General features: G+C 35.4%; 1 protein-coding gene across 2 annotated transcripts in view; it reads right to left on the bottom strand.

Moving 5' to 3' along the window:
* Positions 1–7175: 7175 nt before the first annotated feature.
* Positions 7176–15321, bottom strand: part of ENPP3 (ectonucleotide pyrophosphatase/phosphodiesterase 3) — a 100075-nt gene continuing 91929 nt past the window's right edge. For both annotated transcript variants that reach the window (XM_006144301.3, XM_027770234.1), the window contains one exon: positions 7176–7394. In XM_006144301.3, the coding sequence (XP_006144363.1) occupies positions 7224–7394 (171 nt within the window). In that variant the 3' untranslated portion in view covers positions 7176–7223. The remainder of the gene's footprint in view (positions 7395–15321) is intronic.

Raw genomic sequence — 15321 nt, 5'->3', positions numbered from 1 at the left:
CCCTGAGCCCCCTAAATTCTAACCATTACAGTAAATACCCTCAGAACTTTTTAAGAAATGAAACTACTGTATTAAAATACATTTTCAGAGTTTTAACCAAATCTGGAAAATTAACCAATATTTAGAATATCTCTTTCTAAGTCTGCTCCCAAGACTTTAGCTGACCTCCTTGGGTTAGAAAGTCCCCTTTCTACAAACAAAAATTCACCATAATCCTTGATTCAGTAACTGGGACTCATAAAAATATCCTTCTTCCAGATCCCTGTCTACCAAAATATGTAAATAAAAACAGCAGTAATATGTAGTTTCCTCTGTTTAAAAGCAAGTAATTCTGTTGTATTAAATAGTCATCCATATAAAAAGCACTTGCTAAAAATCTGCTTGATGGTACAATTTAATGTCAGCAGAGTGAAAAAAGAATGACACATTGCTCAAGATCATATAGTTCTATCATTTAAAAGTAAAACAAACAAACTTGAGACGACGAGTGGTGAAAGGTCATAGGTGCTGACAATACATATTTACTACCCATGTGATTCTCCATTTATCCTCAGCTATATATCTTGGGTTCCAAAAAAACAAACTTGAGACGACGAGTGGTGAAAGGTCATAGGTGCTGACAATACATATTTACTACCCATGTGATTCTCCATTTATCCTCAGCTATATATCTTGGGTTCCAAAACACTTACTGAAATGTCAAGTAATCTTCTTTCTTTTTCTTTTTTAGAAGTTTTTGCCTTAGGGCACGTGCATTCACCTGAGAGAGAGACAGAGACAGTGAGAGGGAAAAATCACTTCCCCAGTGGGGATGGCCACTCTGCAACCCTTCTCCTCCATTCTCCTCCCAGGATTTTGGGCAGGCATGCATAGCACCAGGCCTAAATTTCAAGCCACCAGGTTCAGGACTCAAGCCACAGTTGGCCATGTGGGAGTTCAGCAATGGAACTGCTACACCATCTGCTGGCCCTAAGTAATCACTTTTTTACTTCCAGTAAGTTATCTTTTCTGGTAGAAAGGGTTTTCTAAATCCCCAAACACAAGTATTTCCTTGAAAAACCTGAAATTCCCTTGAAAACAAATTTGAATCTGAACCAAAGTAATATGGACATTTCCTAAATTCCATATGCAAACAATATATTTGTAAGGAGAGCAACGTCTGGGAGCCATGAATCAGTGGGGTTTATTTACATAAATACTTGCATATGTATATGATATAGTAATATACATATATATAGTTTAGTCTTACAAAAAATGTGTATTACTCTTATAGTTAGTAAAAATAAATTCCATTTTTAGTAGGAAAGAACTATACCTCAGTGAATTCAAATTTTGAATATATGAATGTAAGAATTAATGTAGTACCAATATAGAACTTTTATTCTGAATAAATAAAACTACACTGTCTACATTTATTCACTTCTAGGGATTTGTTCCGAAGAACCACTTCCGACAATACAAAACTGTGTACACATAATATTTTTATCTGTATATTTATATGCAGGGTAGATGGGAAAGCATTGGAAGGAAGTGAAGAGAATGCTTCTGAATGCCCCTCTTTCATCTAATTTTGGGTCTTGAAACCATGTAAATATCTTCCATACCTGAAAAAATGAAATGAGACTCAACAGGCTAGAGAGTAGAATTAAGGAAGTATAACCATAATCCTTGATTCAGTAACTGGGACTCATAAAAATATCCTTCTTCCAGATCCCTGTCTACCAAAATATGTAAATAAAAACAGCAGTAATATGTAGTTTCCTCTGTTTAAAAGCAAGTAATTCTGTTGTATTAAATAGTCATCCATATAAAAAGCACTTGCTAAAAATCTGCTTGATGGTACAATTTAATGTCAGCAGAGTGAAAAAAGAATGACACATTGCTCAAGATCATATAGTTCTATCATTTAAAAGTAAAACAAACAAACTTGAGACGACGAGTGGTGAAAGGTCATAGGTGCTGACAATACATATTTACTACCCATGTGATTCTCCATTTATCCTCAGCTATATATCTTGGGTTCCAAAACACTTACTGAAATGTCAAGTAATCTTCTTTCTTTTTCTTTTTTAGAAGTTTTTGCCTTAGGGCACGTGCATTCACCTGAGAGAGAGACAGAGACAGTGAGAGGGAAAAATCACTTCCCCAGTGGGGATGGCCACTCTGCAACCCTTCTCCTCCATTCTCCTCCCAGGATTTTGGGCAGGCATGCATAGCACCAGGCCTGAATTTCAAGCCACCAGGTTCAGGACTCAAGCCACAGTTGGCCATGTGGGAGTTCAGCAATGGAACTGCTACACCATCTGCTGGCCCTAAGTAATCACTTTTTTACTTCCAGTAAGTTATCTTTTCTGGTAGAAAGGGTTTTCTAAATCCCCAAACACAAGTATTTCCTTGAAAAACCTGAAATTCCCTTGAAAACAAATTTGAATCTGAACCAAAGTAATATGGACATTTCCTAAATTCCATATGCAAACAATATATTTGTAAGGAGAGCAACGTCTGGGAGCCATGAATCAGTGGGGTTTATTTACATAAATACTTGCATATGTATATGATATAGTAATATACATATATATAGTTTAGTCTTACAAAAAATGTGTATTACTCTTATAGTTAGTAAAAATAAATTCCATTTTTAGTAGGAAAGAACTATACCTCAGTGAATTCAAATTTTGAATATATGAATGTAAGAATTAATGTAGTACCAATATAGAACTTTTATTCTGAATAAATAAAACTACACTGTCTACATTTATTCACTTCTAGGGATTTGTTCCGAAGAACCACTTCCGACAATACAAAACTGTGTACACATAATATTTTTATCTGTATATTTATATGCAGGGTAGATGGGAAAGCATTGGAAGGAAGTGAAGAGAATGCTTCTGAATGCCCCTCTTTCATCTAATTTTGGGTCTTGAAACCATGTAAATATCTTCCATACCTGAAAAAATGAAATGAGACTCAACAGGCTAGAGAGTAGAATTAAGGAAGTATAAATAGAAACAAGTGAAAAATACTATATTGCAAGTGAAAGACGTAACTTCATTGAAGGGGGTTAAATGAATCCAAGTAATTTTCTAATGTAGTTTTCTGACTACAAGTTCCTAGCCTAGGGACACAAAAAACTGGAAATATATATATTTTTAAAATTTCTTTCTTTCCTGAGACTGAGACACACACACAGAGAGAAGGACCCTCAAGAGGCCCCTCCTGGGATTCCCTCACCTCCAGCCTCCCCAGCCTGCATTATGGGTGCAGGCACCCTGAGTGTGCACATCCACTGTGGAACTGAACCTGCAATCTTCTAGATAGATCCAATATCTCTTGCACAAGGTGTTAAAGGTATGCCATCAATCTGACCCAACTTTTCTTTGATTCTGTTTAGCAGAATTGTTTCTCTCTGGGGTATTGGTTAGTAATTCCTACCCTCTATGTATTATAGGACTGAGCAAATGAGTAAATATATGGATGGTTTGGGAAATAGTTTCTCATTCATTGTTGGAAAAGGGAAATACAATTATAAAATGGAAAAGGGTTAGTAAAAATCATACAGTACTGAGTGATAATTGAACTAATTCTTTTTCATGCTATGAACATAAACAGAGATGGAGATACAGAGATATTGACAGATGTACATATAGGTTCTATTTTTGTTAACTGAAAGGGCCTCAAAGCAGTGATATCCCAGAAGCAATGAAAGCTCGAGGGCCCCTTAAATGGAACCAGGACTCCTGAGAGAAATGATCAATTTCAGAGTCAGTGAGGGACAGTACAAGATGAGCCTGAAACACTAGAAAATGAGAAACTACTCAAAAAGTGATAGGTATAGGTCAAAAGGACACATGAAAAAATTAGGAGCTCCTGTGGTGGCTGGCAGATGACATAATGGTTAGGATGCTGGACTCCCTCTCGGCTGACTGCTGTTCAAGTCCCAGACCTGGTGGCTTGCTTTCTCACTTTCCTTTTCTCTGTCTTTCTCTGGTCAAATTAAGAAATAATTATTATTACAATAAATAAAATCAAATAAATTATTTTCTTTTAAAAAGCTCCTGTGAGCAAAACTCGGATAATCTAATACCAAAATAAATGTTTATGATGTATTTTAATGCATTGGAATAAAAAAAGAGCCATGAGTCTACAAAGACAACAAATAATAAATAAATTAAAAGAATATCGGGCCATCAAATGGACTAGTGGTTATGTCTCTTGACTCCCACATGGTTGACCACAGTTCAAGTCCTGGACCTGGTGGCTTGAAACCCATGCTGGACATGTGTACGAGCATGCCCAAGATCTGGGGAGGAGAATGGAGGATAAGGAATTCCGGCAGGGCCATCCCCCTGGGGGAAGATTTCTCACTTTCCCTCTCACTGTCTCTGTCTCTCTCCAGTGAGTGCATACATCCTAAGGCAAACATCTCTACCAAAAGAAAGAAGAGAGAATTTAAAAATAAATAAATAAATAAATAAGAGAAAATTTATACTTACAGTAGAAGGCTAAAAAAAATGTAGAAGAAAAATCACCACCCTCCAACCATCACAGGAAAAAGTGAATTGGAAGGATTATTAGTGCACACTAAAGCCAATGGGTAAAAATTTAATGACATGTGGGATAGGCATAGGGTGTCAAGTATTCGTCCGCAAAGAACTTACAAATTACAAAGGAAAAAAATACTATTTTCACAGAAGAGAAGTCTGGTGAAAGCCCACCTAACTGAGTGTTCAAATTTGACCAGAAATGACACAAACATCAAGTGCTTCCAGACATGAAGCACTGAGGACAAATATCACTAGGGTAATATTACTGCCAAAAACGCACACTGTGAACCCAATAATGAGGAATGTCAGACAAACCCATGCTGAGGGACAGCCTACAAACTAAATGACTTGCCTGCTTTAAAAATATCAATAGTACTTGTTAAAGGCTAAGGATCTGTTGCATATTACAAAAGAGCAACGGAACACGGAAATTAAATGCAATGAATGGTTCTGTTTCAGATCCTGGATCAGAAAAGAAAATACCATAAAGGAAATATTTGAAAACATGAGAAAAATTTGATAGGAGTGTAAATCATAGTATTGAATCAACATTGAATTTCCTGACTGTGTGCTAAACGTCCTTGAGCTTAGAAAATACACACTGAAGTATTGGGGGGAATGGACGTAATGACTACAATGGACTCTCAGAAATGTAGGGGGAAAGATATACATATAAATATACATAGTGATACTGCAACTGATGACGCTGAGTGAAGAGTAAGACTGTACTATTCTTGCAAAAATCTTCTGAATAGTTAATATTCTTTCTGAATAACAAACTTTTAAATTTACATTTCCAGATTTTTACAATAAAATAAGATCATTGTAAAATATAGAGTACATCCTGAGAGCAATAAAGTAGGAATCACGAATCTCCTGTAATTCCCTGACCCATTAAATCACTGGCATTCAATCCTTCCAAATGATTTTACACATACAGCGTCTATTTAATGGAATCATGAGTATACAAAAGAAATGAATAACGTTGTACTATCTCCGTACTGTAATTATTCCCTGATGGAACTTTTTATTTCTATACCAAGCACTCATTTGATTTGTAGCAGAAAACAATCTAGCATTTTTCAGAAAAATGCAGTACTTTGGGCACCCAAAGTTAAACTCAGCTGAAGGTTGTAACCATGTTTTAATCTAAATTCTGAGTGATCTTATTTAGTTTACAGAATATGGTGGAACAGGAGAACATTGGTTGAAGGGATTCCATCTATATATGAGGTATAAAAATCATTGCCTTATCTCTGGAAATACTTTCCTATTTGTCTTGTCTTGAAGTTTCTCTGTATTGTACATTTAGCACTGCATACATTTTAATTAAATTCTACAAGTGAAGAAAGCATGTAAAAAAACTCCCGTGGCACTAAGCTAACATTTCATCTCGTTCTAATTAATAACCACAATTCAATTGCGATCCTAGTAGAATTAGTAAACAATAGAATTTATTTTCCTTGCAGCTTGAGTCACAAGATTTTTCATCATCAGCTAAGCCTCTGTCCCTGGATGAACTCATCTTCACATCAGAGAAGAATCTGAAACATCATCAATCTGACAATCAAAAAATTTTACAACAGCATTGTCCCTTGAGTAAGTACTGGGATCTTTCTGGTTCATAATTACATTTTGAGAAATTAAAGAAATATGTGTGCAGAGTTTTATTTAAAAAAAAAAAGAAAAAAAGAAAAGAAAACTTGAGGCAGTACAAAACGTACAACATAAAAACTTTCTCTAAAACGTTCGCTCTCTTGCCCTCCTTGCGATCATTCTTGCCTCCCCAACCAGAATTTGTTATATTAATCAGGGATTGACCAACTACAGCTTTGAAGTCAAATACAGTTCTCTGTCTGTTTTTGCAAATAAAGTTCTGTTCGAATACAGCCATTCTCATTCTTATTTACATATTACCTATGGCTGCTTCCTTGATGCAAAAGAAAAGTTGAGTAGTTGTAACAGAGACTGTATGGCCTAAAAATTCACTACCTGGCCCTTTACATAAAAGGATCCCTAAAAAGTCCCTGAAATGTGACAACATATTATACACACTGTCCCACCACTTTCTTTTTCATTAACGATAGCTGTACATTCAAGATACAATTCTATTAATACTTCTTTCCTTGCAGAGGTGAACAGTATTCCATTGTTTATTTAAACAAATTTCATAATTTACCTAATCTGTCATTTACATTGTTTTCTGGTCTTTGCTACCATTAGAGATTATATCTTCACACATTCATGCAAAGTACATCTGTTGGGACAGTTTTTACATGTAAAATTATTGAGTGAAAGGCATGTGCATCTTTAATTTTAATAAATATTGCCTAGTTGCCATATATAAAAAGTTTAAAGACAAAACCAATGTAGAATTGACTAGATTTCTACTGAATCAGGCGAGCCTGTTTCTCTTTTTTTTTCCTTTTGTTTAGATAATGTTTGGCAGAAAACATAGTCAGATATTATGAATGAAGTAATAATAATAACGAGAAAAGTAAAACATAGCACAATCTCTGTGCAAAAATAAAAGTAACTTTAAAATAATTCACAGAAATGAAAGAGAGAAGTTTATAATATATGGCTTTTAGTGGACTTAAGGAAAAATAGAAAACTTTATTTTATGATTCGCCAACAACAAAAAAAATTACACTTTACCAAATTATTTTACATATCAAGTTAAATAATGGTTTCAAATGTGGGTAAATATGTCTTTAGCTGCAAAATTTCAGAAAGAGGCTGTACTTTTTCCTGAAAAAAGTCAAGTCCAGTAAGAAGTTCTACGTCCCGGACCCGGGCAATGTGTGCTTTAAATCTTTCTTCAATCCAAAGGTCTTCTTGTTTATCTTTCTGAAAAAGAAAGAAAGAAAGAAATACAGGACTGTTTTTCACAGGATATCATTTATTATTAACAAGAATATTTTTTACTACTCAGGATTTGTCTTTTTTTCAGAGTAGAATTGTAGTTACCAAAGGCTGGAAAGGAGAGAGAGCAGAGAGAATAGAGAGGGGTTGGTTAATAGGTAGAAAATACAGTTAGGAGGAATAAGTTCTAGTTTTCCATAGCACAATAAAGTGACAGTAATAACAATAATACATTGCAGGGGGGCTGGCAGGTGGCGTGGTGGTTGAGGTGCTTGACTCCCACATGGCTGACCATGGTTCAAGTCCTAGACCTGGCACCTTGCTTTCTCAGTATCCCTTTCTCTCTCTGTCTCTCACTGGTCAAATTAAATAGTAAATAATAACACATAACATTAAATAACTAAATAATTTTAAAAATTGACTATATATTGAAAAATACTTAAAAGAGGGGATTTTAAATGTTCCCAACAGAAGGAAATAATAAAACATTTGAAGTGATGGATATCCTAAATATCTTCATTTTATTATCACACATTGTGTACAAGTATCAAAATATCACACTAGAACTCATAAATATATACAATTATTGTGTCCATGAATAAACAAATAAATGAAATAGAAGCTTTTCCTGTAAATTTTATAAATTAAATCATAATTTGATCATTATATCTTGTTTTTTATCTAAATAAAACCAACAGTACAAAGTGTACTATGACAAACATAGACCATGACAGTCATAAAATTGTGCCATTTTATATTTACTTCAGATATGAAATTTTTAAAAAATTGCCAATGAGGTTAAGTCCCAAGTGATCCTCTGCTGAGGTCTAAATATTGAGCCAGTGTGAATCTAATCCTTTTTAAAAAACATTCATTGCACATAAAAGATGAACATGTAGTGTATATACCATATGTAGTATTGTCTATTAATTTTCAAATTTATGTAAGTTATTATAAGTGGTAATCTCCAATTACTTTTGCATTCAGTATTATGTTTTTAATCTATTCATAATGTTATATCTAGAGTTTGTTAAATAATTTGCTTTCAGTTGTAGTTTGTGATCTTCTCTCATTTAAACATAATATTTTTTAAATTACCACATTGATCAGATATTACAAATAATACTGTAATTAATAAGTTGCCATATGCTTCTTTTGTTTAAGAGCATGAGATTCTAGGATATATAAATGAAATTGTTAGGCCATAGAGTACCTTCATTTTTAACTTTAAAGATATTAAACCTAGCACTTCTCAAAGTGTTTAAACCAATTTACCTCTTCCTAGGTCATGGAAGATCATCTTAATTGCCCCATATCTTTGCCAAACCACAGATGTGAAATAATGTTTTGTGCCTATTGAAGTTTTACTGTCTTGGGTATTATTGTAATTCAGTATCTTTTCAGATATTTCTTAGCCATTTAGCTTTTACCAAGGTTTCGCTATGTAATAAAAAAGATAGGTCAATAATTTAGAACCATGGGTTTTTGTGACATTCTTTGTTCTTCATTAATTTTCTGATATTCATATAATATTGCTAATTTTTAGTGAAATTTAAAAAATATAAGAAAGTTTCAAAGTTTATTTATTGGGTTGTCAGAAAACTCATCATGTATTTTTTTTTTCTGTTTTTCTATGCAAAATACGTCCTGACATTCCTGACAACGCAATATATGAGTGTGTTTTAATTACTCTGATTTGACTTCAGGACAATGATTTACTTTTGTTTTAAAAAGGCAGGCTTAAAATAGGCAACCTAAGTAAGTGGAAGAGGAAATTGCTTTTTGGTCCTAATCGCTGGAGCATTTTCTGTGTGAGATTCAGGACAAGGTTAATTTTTTAGAAGAGGCAGAGCATTGACGGGATGGGGAGGTGTGGTGTAATCTGTTGAAAATATTTTGATCAACTGGACTGGGGAGAAATGTTCATATATTGAAATGTTCACTTCATAAGCTAAACAATGTCACTGAATGTATATTAAAAATTAATTAATTAATTAATTAATTAATTTTTAAAAAGAAAAGAAGTATGTGGTGTGTCGGCGTCTGCCGGCAAGCTACTATTCTTTCCATGGGAATCTAACTCAGAGTCTTTTTTTCCTGCCTTTACTATTTCACATTTCAGCACCATTTCATAGTTCTGATCCCTTCTTTCATAAAGTTCTTCCCACTTGGTATATATAACTCTCTCTCTCCTGACTTAATTACTAATCCAGTTGAATGTTTACTGAACACTTGGCATACTTCCCTCTTAAAACTGCAGTTAAATGAGCATAAAGGACAACATATAACTATATGAATGCAAAGATAATACCGACTCTTTGTAATACCAGGTAAGTCACCTGCACCAACCCATCTGTACAGAACCAGGTGTGCATAACTCTAGGTGTAGTACATTTAGTACATTAGTACCACATTAGTAGTATATTTGCATATATTTCATTTTTATGAGCTATATTTAAATTTATAGTTATTTATATATGGTTATTTATACAATAGGTGGTTTGATTATACCATTTATAATAATATAGTGCATAATATATGTTTATACAAATATTATATATAATATATGTATCTATACAGTGTAAATATATTTATATAGTATATTCAAACAATACATTTAAATATTTATCCACAGCTGGCTTCTGTCCAGATTGGTTGGTGCAAGTGACTTACCTGATGTTAAAAAAGCCTTAGAATCATTTCTGCATACATAAAATTATGTGCTGTACTTTATGGCATATTATATAGATTATACACGTACATAAATATATAACATATTATATTGTAAACATTATTATATATGTATCTTATACCCCCAAAATACAATCCACTTTGTCAGTTTTAGGGGGCAATATCTGTGGCAGTATTTCCTAACCCCTTTCTTATTCTCCCTCCTTATCCACTAGTCTAGGTATCACTGCTACTACAGCAGTGCAGCTGCTATGTCAAGGATGGCCTAACCATATAATCCAGCAATTCCACTCCTGGGTATCTACCCAAAGGATAGGAATACACTCAGTCAGAAAAACACTTGCATATTCATGTTCATTGTAGCATTGTTCACAATTGTTAAGACATGGAACCAACCCGAACATCAATGAACAGATGAATGGATTGAAAAAGTGTGGCACATATACACTAAGGGAACTGCTCAGTCAAAAAACCAGTGAGGGGAACCAGCAGTTAGCGTAAGGGCTATGTCGCTGGACTCCCACGTAGTCGACCGCGGTTCGTGTCCCGGACCCAGTGGCTTAAAACTCACGCCGGGCGTGTGTGCGTGCGTGCCCAAGATCCCAAGAGGAGAATGGAGGAGAAGGGATTGCGGCGTGACCATCCCCCCTGGGGGGTGATTTCTCACTTTCTGTCTCTATGTCTCTCTCTGTCTGTCTGGCGAGCGCACGCGCCCTACAGTGAAAATCTCTCCAAAAAAAAAAAAAAAAAAAAAAACAGTGAGATGCTGGCATTTGATAGAAAGAGGATAAATGTGGAAGATTTACTGCTAAGTGAAGAAAGCCAGACTATGAAAGAGTAGCACTGTATGTCCCCACTTGATACATACTGAATGTCAGCACTCTGTGACAGAAACTGAAATATTGGAAGGTATAAAAGCATGGAGAGCAATATAGACTAGCAACAGTGTGGGAGGAGGGTGAGAAATGGGGGAGGGTAAGAGAGGGAATCAATTGGAAAAATAAAGAAACAATACATTTTAAGGACACAAAAATAGAAAATTATCTGTTGAAAATAATCTGTATAATACTATCTTTGACTAAACCAATATACAGTGTATTCAGAGTGTGAAAATTCATTTGGTATGCTGTAATGATACACAGTAATTAAAGGTAAAAAATAAAGTAAAAAGTAAAAAAATTTTAAAAAGGATAATCTGACTCAATAGGGTTTCTTCAGGTCTTTGACTTAGCTGATTTGTCCAAGCTTCAGAAAATTCCTTCTTTGTCATCCATCACTCTATTAACACTTCCTTGTGTAGTGACATCCCCTGTTCCTAACTGATCCTACTACTTCCCATCCTGGAAATACAGACATTTTCCTCAATTTGATATTAGGATCTGTTCTTTTTATTTTCTCTCCTTTGGAGATTTTATTTCATTTCCTCAATTTAATATCATCTACATCTACTGTTTTAATTTCCCTTCCAGTTTCCATGTCTTCATTTTCCAGTATCTGCTGAGTAATTTACATTAATGATAAACACTCAGACTCACAACTACATTTTAATTTATCTAACAGGAATTTTAATTTTTTTTTTTTTGGAGAGATCCTTGCTATAGGGTGCATGTATCGCCAGAAAGACAGAGAGAGACGGAGAGACAGAAAGCGAGAAATCACCCCCCAGGGAGGATGGCCACGCTGCAATCCCTTCTCCTCCATTCTCCTCTCGGGATCTTGGGCACGCACGCACACGCACCTAGCGTGAGTTTAAGCCACTGGGTCCAAGACTCGAACCACAGTCGACCACGTGGGAGTCCAGCGACAAAGCCATTACGCTAACTGCTGGTCCCTCTAACAGAAATTTAACAATGCAAAGCTGAGTTTTAAAAAGAGAGAGAGAAAGAAAGAAAAGGAAAGAAAAATGGAAAAAATAAGGGAAGCAAAAAAATAATTGACTCTAATGCACTAAATCAAGTGTGAGGTAGAATTGTGAATCTTCCATTCCTACATTGATCTCAGTTTTTTTAAACCTTATAGTGGGAGTATTTCTACACACTGATTAAAATGTTTCAAAGTACAGAGATTTCATATAATATGATCATTAAAGCAAGATGAGTGCTATGATTTGAATATGTCTTCAAAAATTTATATGAAATTTGGTTGTGGTGAGACTACAAGAATAAAACTTAATCTAACAATGAGAATAAGAGGTTAACCTAACAATGAGATTAAGAGGTGGGACCTTTGAGAGATGATTAGGATTAAGGTCACAAGGATGGGGCTCATGACTAACTCCTGGTGGGTTTATAAGGGAAATGTATGAGACAGATACACCGACCCAGGAAGACAAGCTCCTGTCCTCTTGTTGACATGTGATGCTCTGCACTGCCTTGGGACTTAGTAGAGAGTTCCCTCCAACAACAAGGCCTTTAGCAAATGTGGCCTGTGGATCCGAGACCTCCAAACTGTGAGCTAAATAAACTCGTTTTCTTGTAAATCACCCAATTTCTGGCATCCTATTTTTAAGCAGCAGAGAATGAACTAAAATACCAACTATTCAATCAGGCATTTAAAACACAATGGCCCGTTCCAAGGCTAGTGGAAATACTGGCTATTTGGACTTACCAAGGAACAGTTTGTATATGTACTACACTTTATGAGTGATTTGATCTTAGGGGATTTCATCTCACTTTATATTGACTTTAGAATATAACTGCATGATAAAATATGATTTTTTCGGGCCAGCCAGTGGCTGGGTGGTTAAGGAATCTGGATCCCCTATGCCCAACTGTGCAAATAGAGTCCCAACCTGGCAACTTTGAAAAACACCATTTGCTTACACTTTATAGAAACTCCTAGAGTCTTATATAAATTATTCCATTTAATACTTACAATAACAACCTCATAGTGGGGGAATAAATATTTTAATACTTATTAGACATAACAGACAAGGAAACTGGCATTATTTAGCCAGAGGCCAAACTACTAACTAAATCTGTGTTATCTAAGTCCAAAACCCCTTCTTTTAAGTTTTGTACTATTTCTCAGATACTCCTCTAAATATTCTATGAGTCTCTCAAAGTGAAGACCACCAAGAGAAAATTTATACTTTCTAAAACACTTGTTTATCTCATATACTTCCTGGTTAGTCATGCCTACATTTTCAGTCACTTTGACTCCCTCTGACCCCGCCTCCTCCTTTCCTCCATATTTAATTGACAGCCTCAACTAATTAACTTCACAATCCTTCTTACAGTCATAGCTTGGGGTAAGTTTGTTTTATAATTATCACATTATGTTTTATAATTATCTTTATAGAAGTCATATCCTTATTCCTATACAGCAAATTCCAAAACATCTTGCATAATGTCCAATTCAATAGAGATGATGCCCTATTAATTTGGGGGGGCTCACTTTTACTTTAGGTGATCGGGAAAGGCTTCATACTATTTGCACTTTATTGGAGTACAAGTAGAATTTTTATCACATGAAAAAGAAGGAGAGAGAACACAAACAATAATGATGAGGTGGGACACAACTTGAGATGTGGCCATGCCATTTCAAGGACTCTAGTTGACCTAAACATGGTCTGCAAGGTCACTGAGGTCAACTTGTAAAGAGGCTTAACTACAGTCTATTATTCATTATAATTTTTAGGGTGTGAAGAATCAAAAAATAAAATCTAAATTTTAAGCTATGTTGGTTGCAGTGCACACAAGTGAAGAGGGAAGACAGTGACAGAAAAGCTACTTCAGATTTATTTTCCTTTTTTTAAAAAGAATTATTTTATTCAACATCATTATCATTATTTTTTTTTAATTTGACCATAGAGAAACAGAGAGAGAGAGAGAAAGTGAGAAAGTAAGCCACTAGGTTTGGGACTTGGACCTTGGTGGGAGACCAACACCTTAACTATCACACCACCTGCTGGACCCAAGGATTTATTTTCAAAAGCCCTAATGAGTGGAAGTAAGAGCTTAGACCAGAGGTAGCAAATACTTTCTTCTTTGTGTCCTCATTAAAGTCACTCCACAATGACTACCTAGAACCTCTGTGAGGGAGAACTATTCCATCCTGATTCCATGGTAGAGAATGCTGCACCACATCAGTTATCACTATCTACAAATGGGCAAGGAAGTGAAGGATGATGGCTGATCTTTGTCTCAACTACATAAAATACTAACAGGACAAGTAGGAAGAGATTTAACTCAACATCTCCAGATAGCTTCTAGTTTAGAAACTCTTCTTTTTTTTTTTTTTTTTTTTTGAGAGGTTTTTGCTATAGGGCACATGCACTTGCCAGAAAGACAGAGAGAGACAGAAAGATAGAAAGCAAGAAATCACCCCCCAGAGGAGATGGCCACGCTGCAATCCCTTCTCCTCCGTTCTCCTCTCAGGATCTTGGGCACGCACACACACGTGCCCAGTGTGAGTTTAAGCCACTGAGTCTGGGACTCTAACCACGGTCGGCTACATGGGAGTTCAGTGACATAGCCATTATGCTAACCGCTGGTCCCAAGAAACTCTTCTTATCATATACTCTGAGGGACTCAGTCTTCAGCCTCTAACATTTGCCCTCCATCTTTGGTCACTGAAAGACTGAATCAAACCCTAGCTATCCAATTAAGATAAAGTGCCACCTTTCCTACTAGGAAGTATTTCTCCTCTGATATCCTACACTAAGATATCTGTCCTGCTTTTTCGCCACCTATCTCTTGTATTGGGCCCTTATATGCAAGTGCCTCCCACAAAGGTTGGTATAGTCAGTCATGTTATTGAAACTTAAAAGAACACAGATGAATCCCAATCTGACCTAGAACCTAAGCTCTGATTTCCAGGCTCTAACAGCCTAAGGAAATTTCCATGTCAATGCCCAAACTTGTCAATGCCAACTATCCTATCTACCTGCCAGAAGTTCTCAGTCCTATCTTTCCACTCTCTTTCCTAATTAACTACACTTAAAACCTCTGTTTCATCTTTGAGTTTCCTTTTTCCCTTGCTCTTGCATCTAATCAGTTACCAAATCCTTTCCATGCCTCATGCCTCCATGGAAGACTTCCTAGCCTTCTCAAGATGTTCAAATTTTGCCCATCCTTTATGGCCCAAACCTACTCTCACCTCATTTTATCAGACCTTTACTGATCATTCAGAAAATGTACTTTTAATTCAAAACACTAAGTCCTTTTAATAGAATTTGACAATTAATCCTAACTTTATTTATTTTTTGAGAGATGTTTGC

This window comes from Tupaia chinensis, unplaced genomic scaffold (genome assembly GCF_000334495.1).
Source record: "Tupaia chinensis unplaced genomic scaffold, TupChi_1.0 Scaffold000117_2, whole genome shotgun sequence".
Lineage (NCBI taxonomy): Eukaryota > Metazoa > Chordata > Mammalia > Scandentia > Tupaiidae > Tupaia > Tupaia belangeri.
The sequence above is the reverse complement of the archived record's forward strand: the minus strand, read 5'-3'. Positions and strand labels throughout refer to the sequence as shown.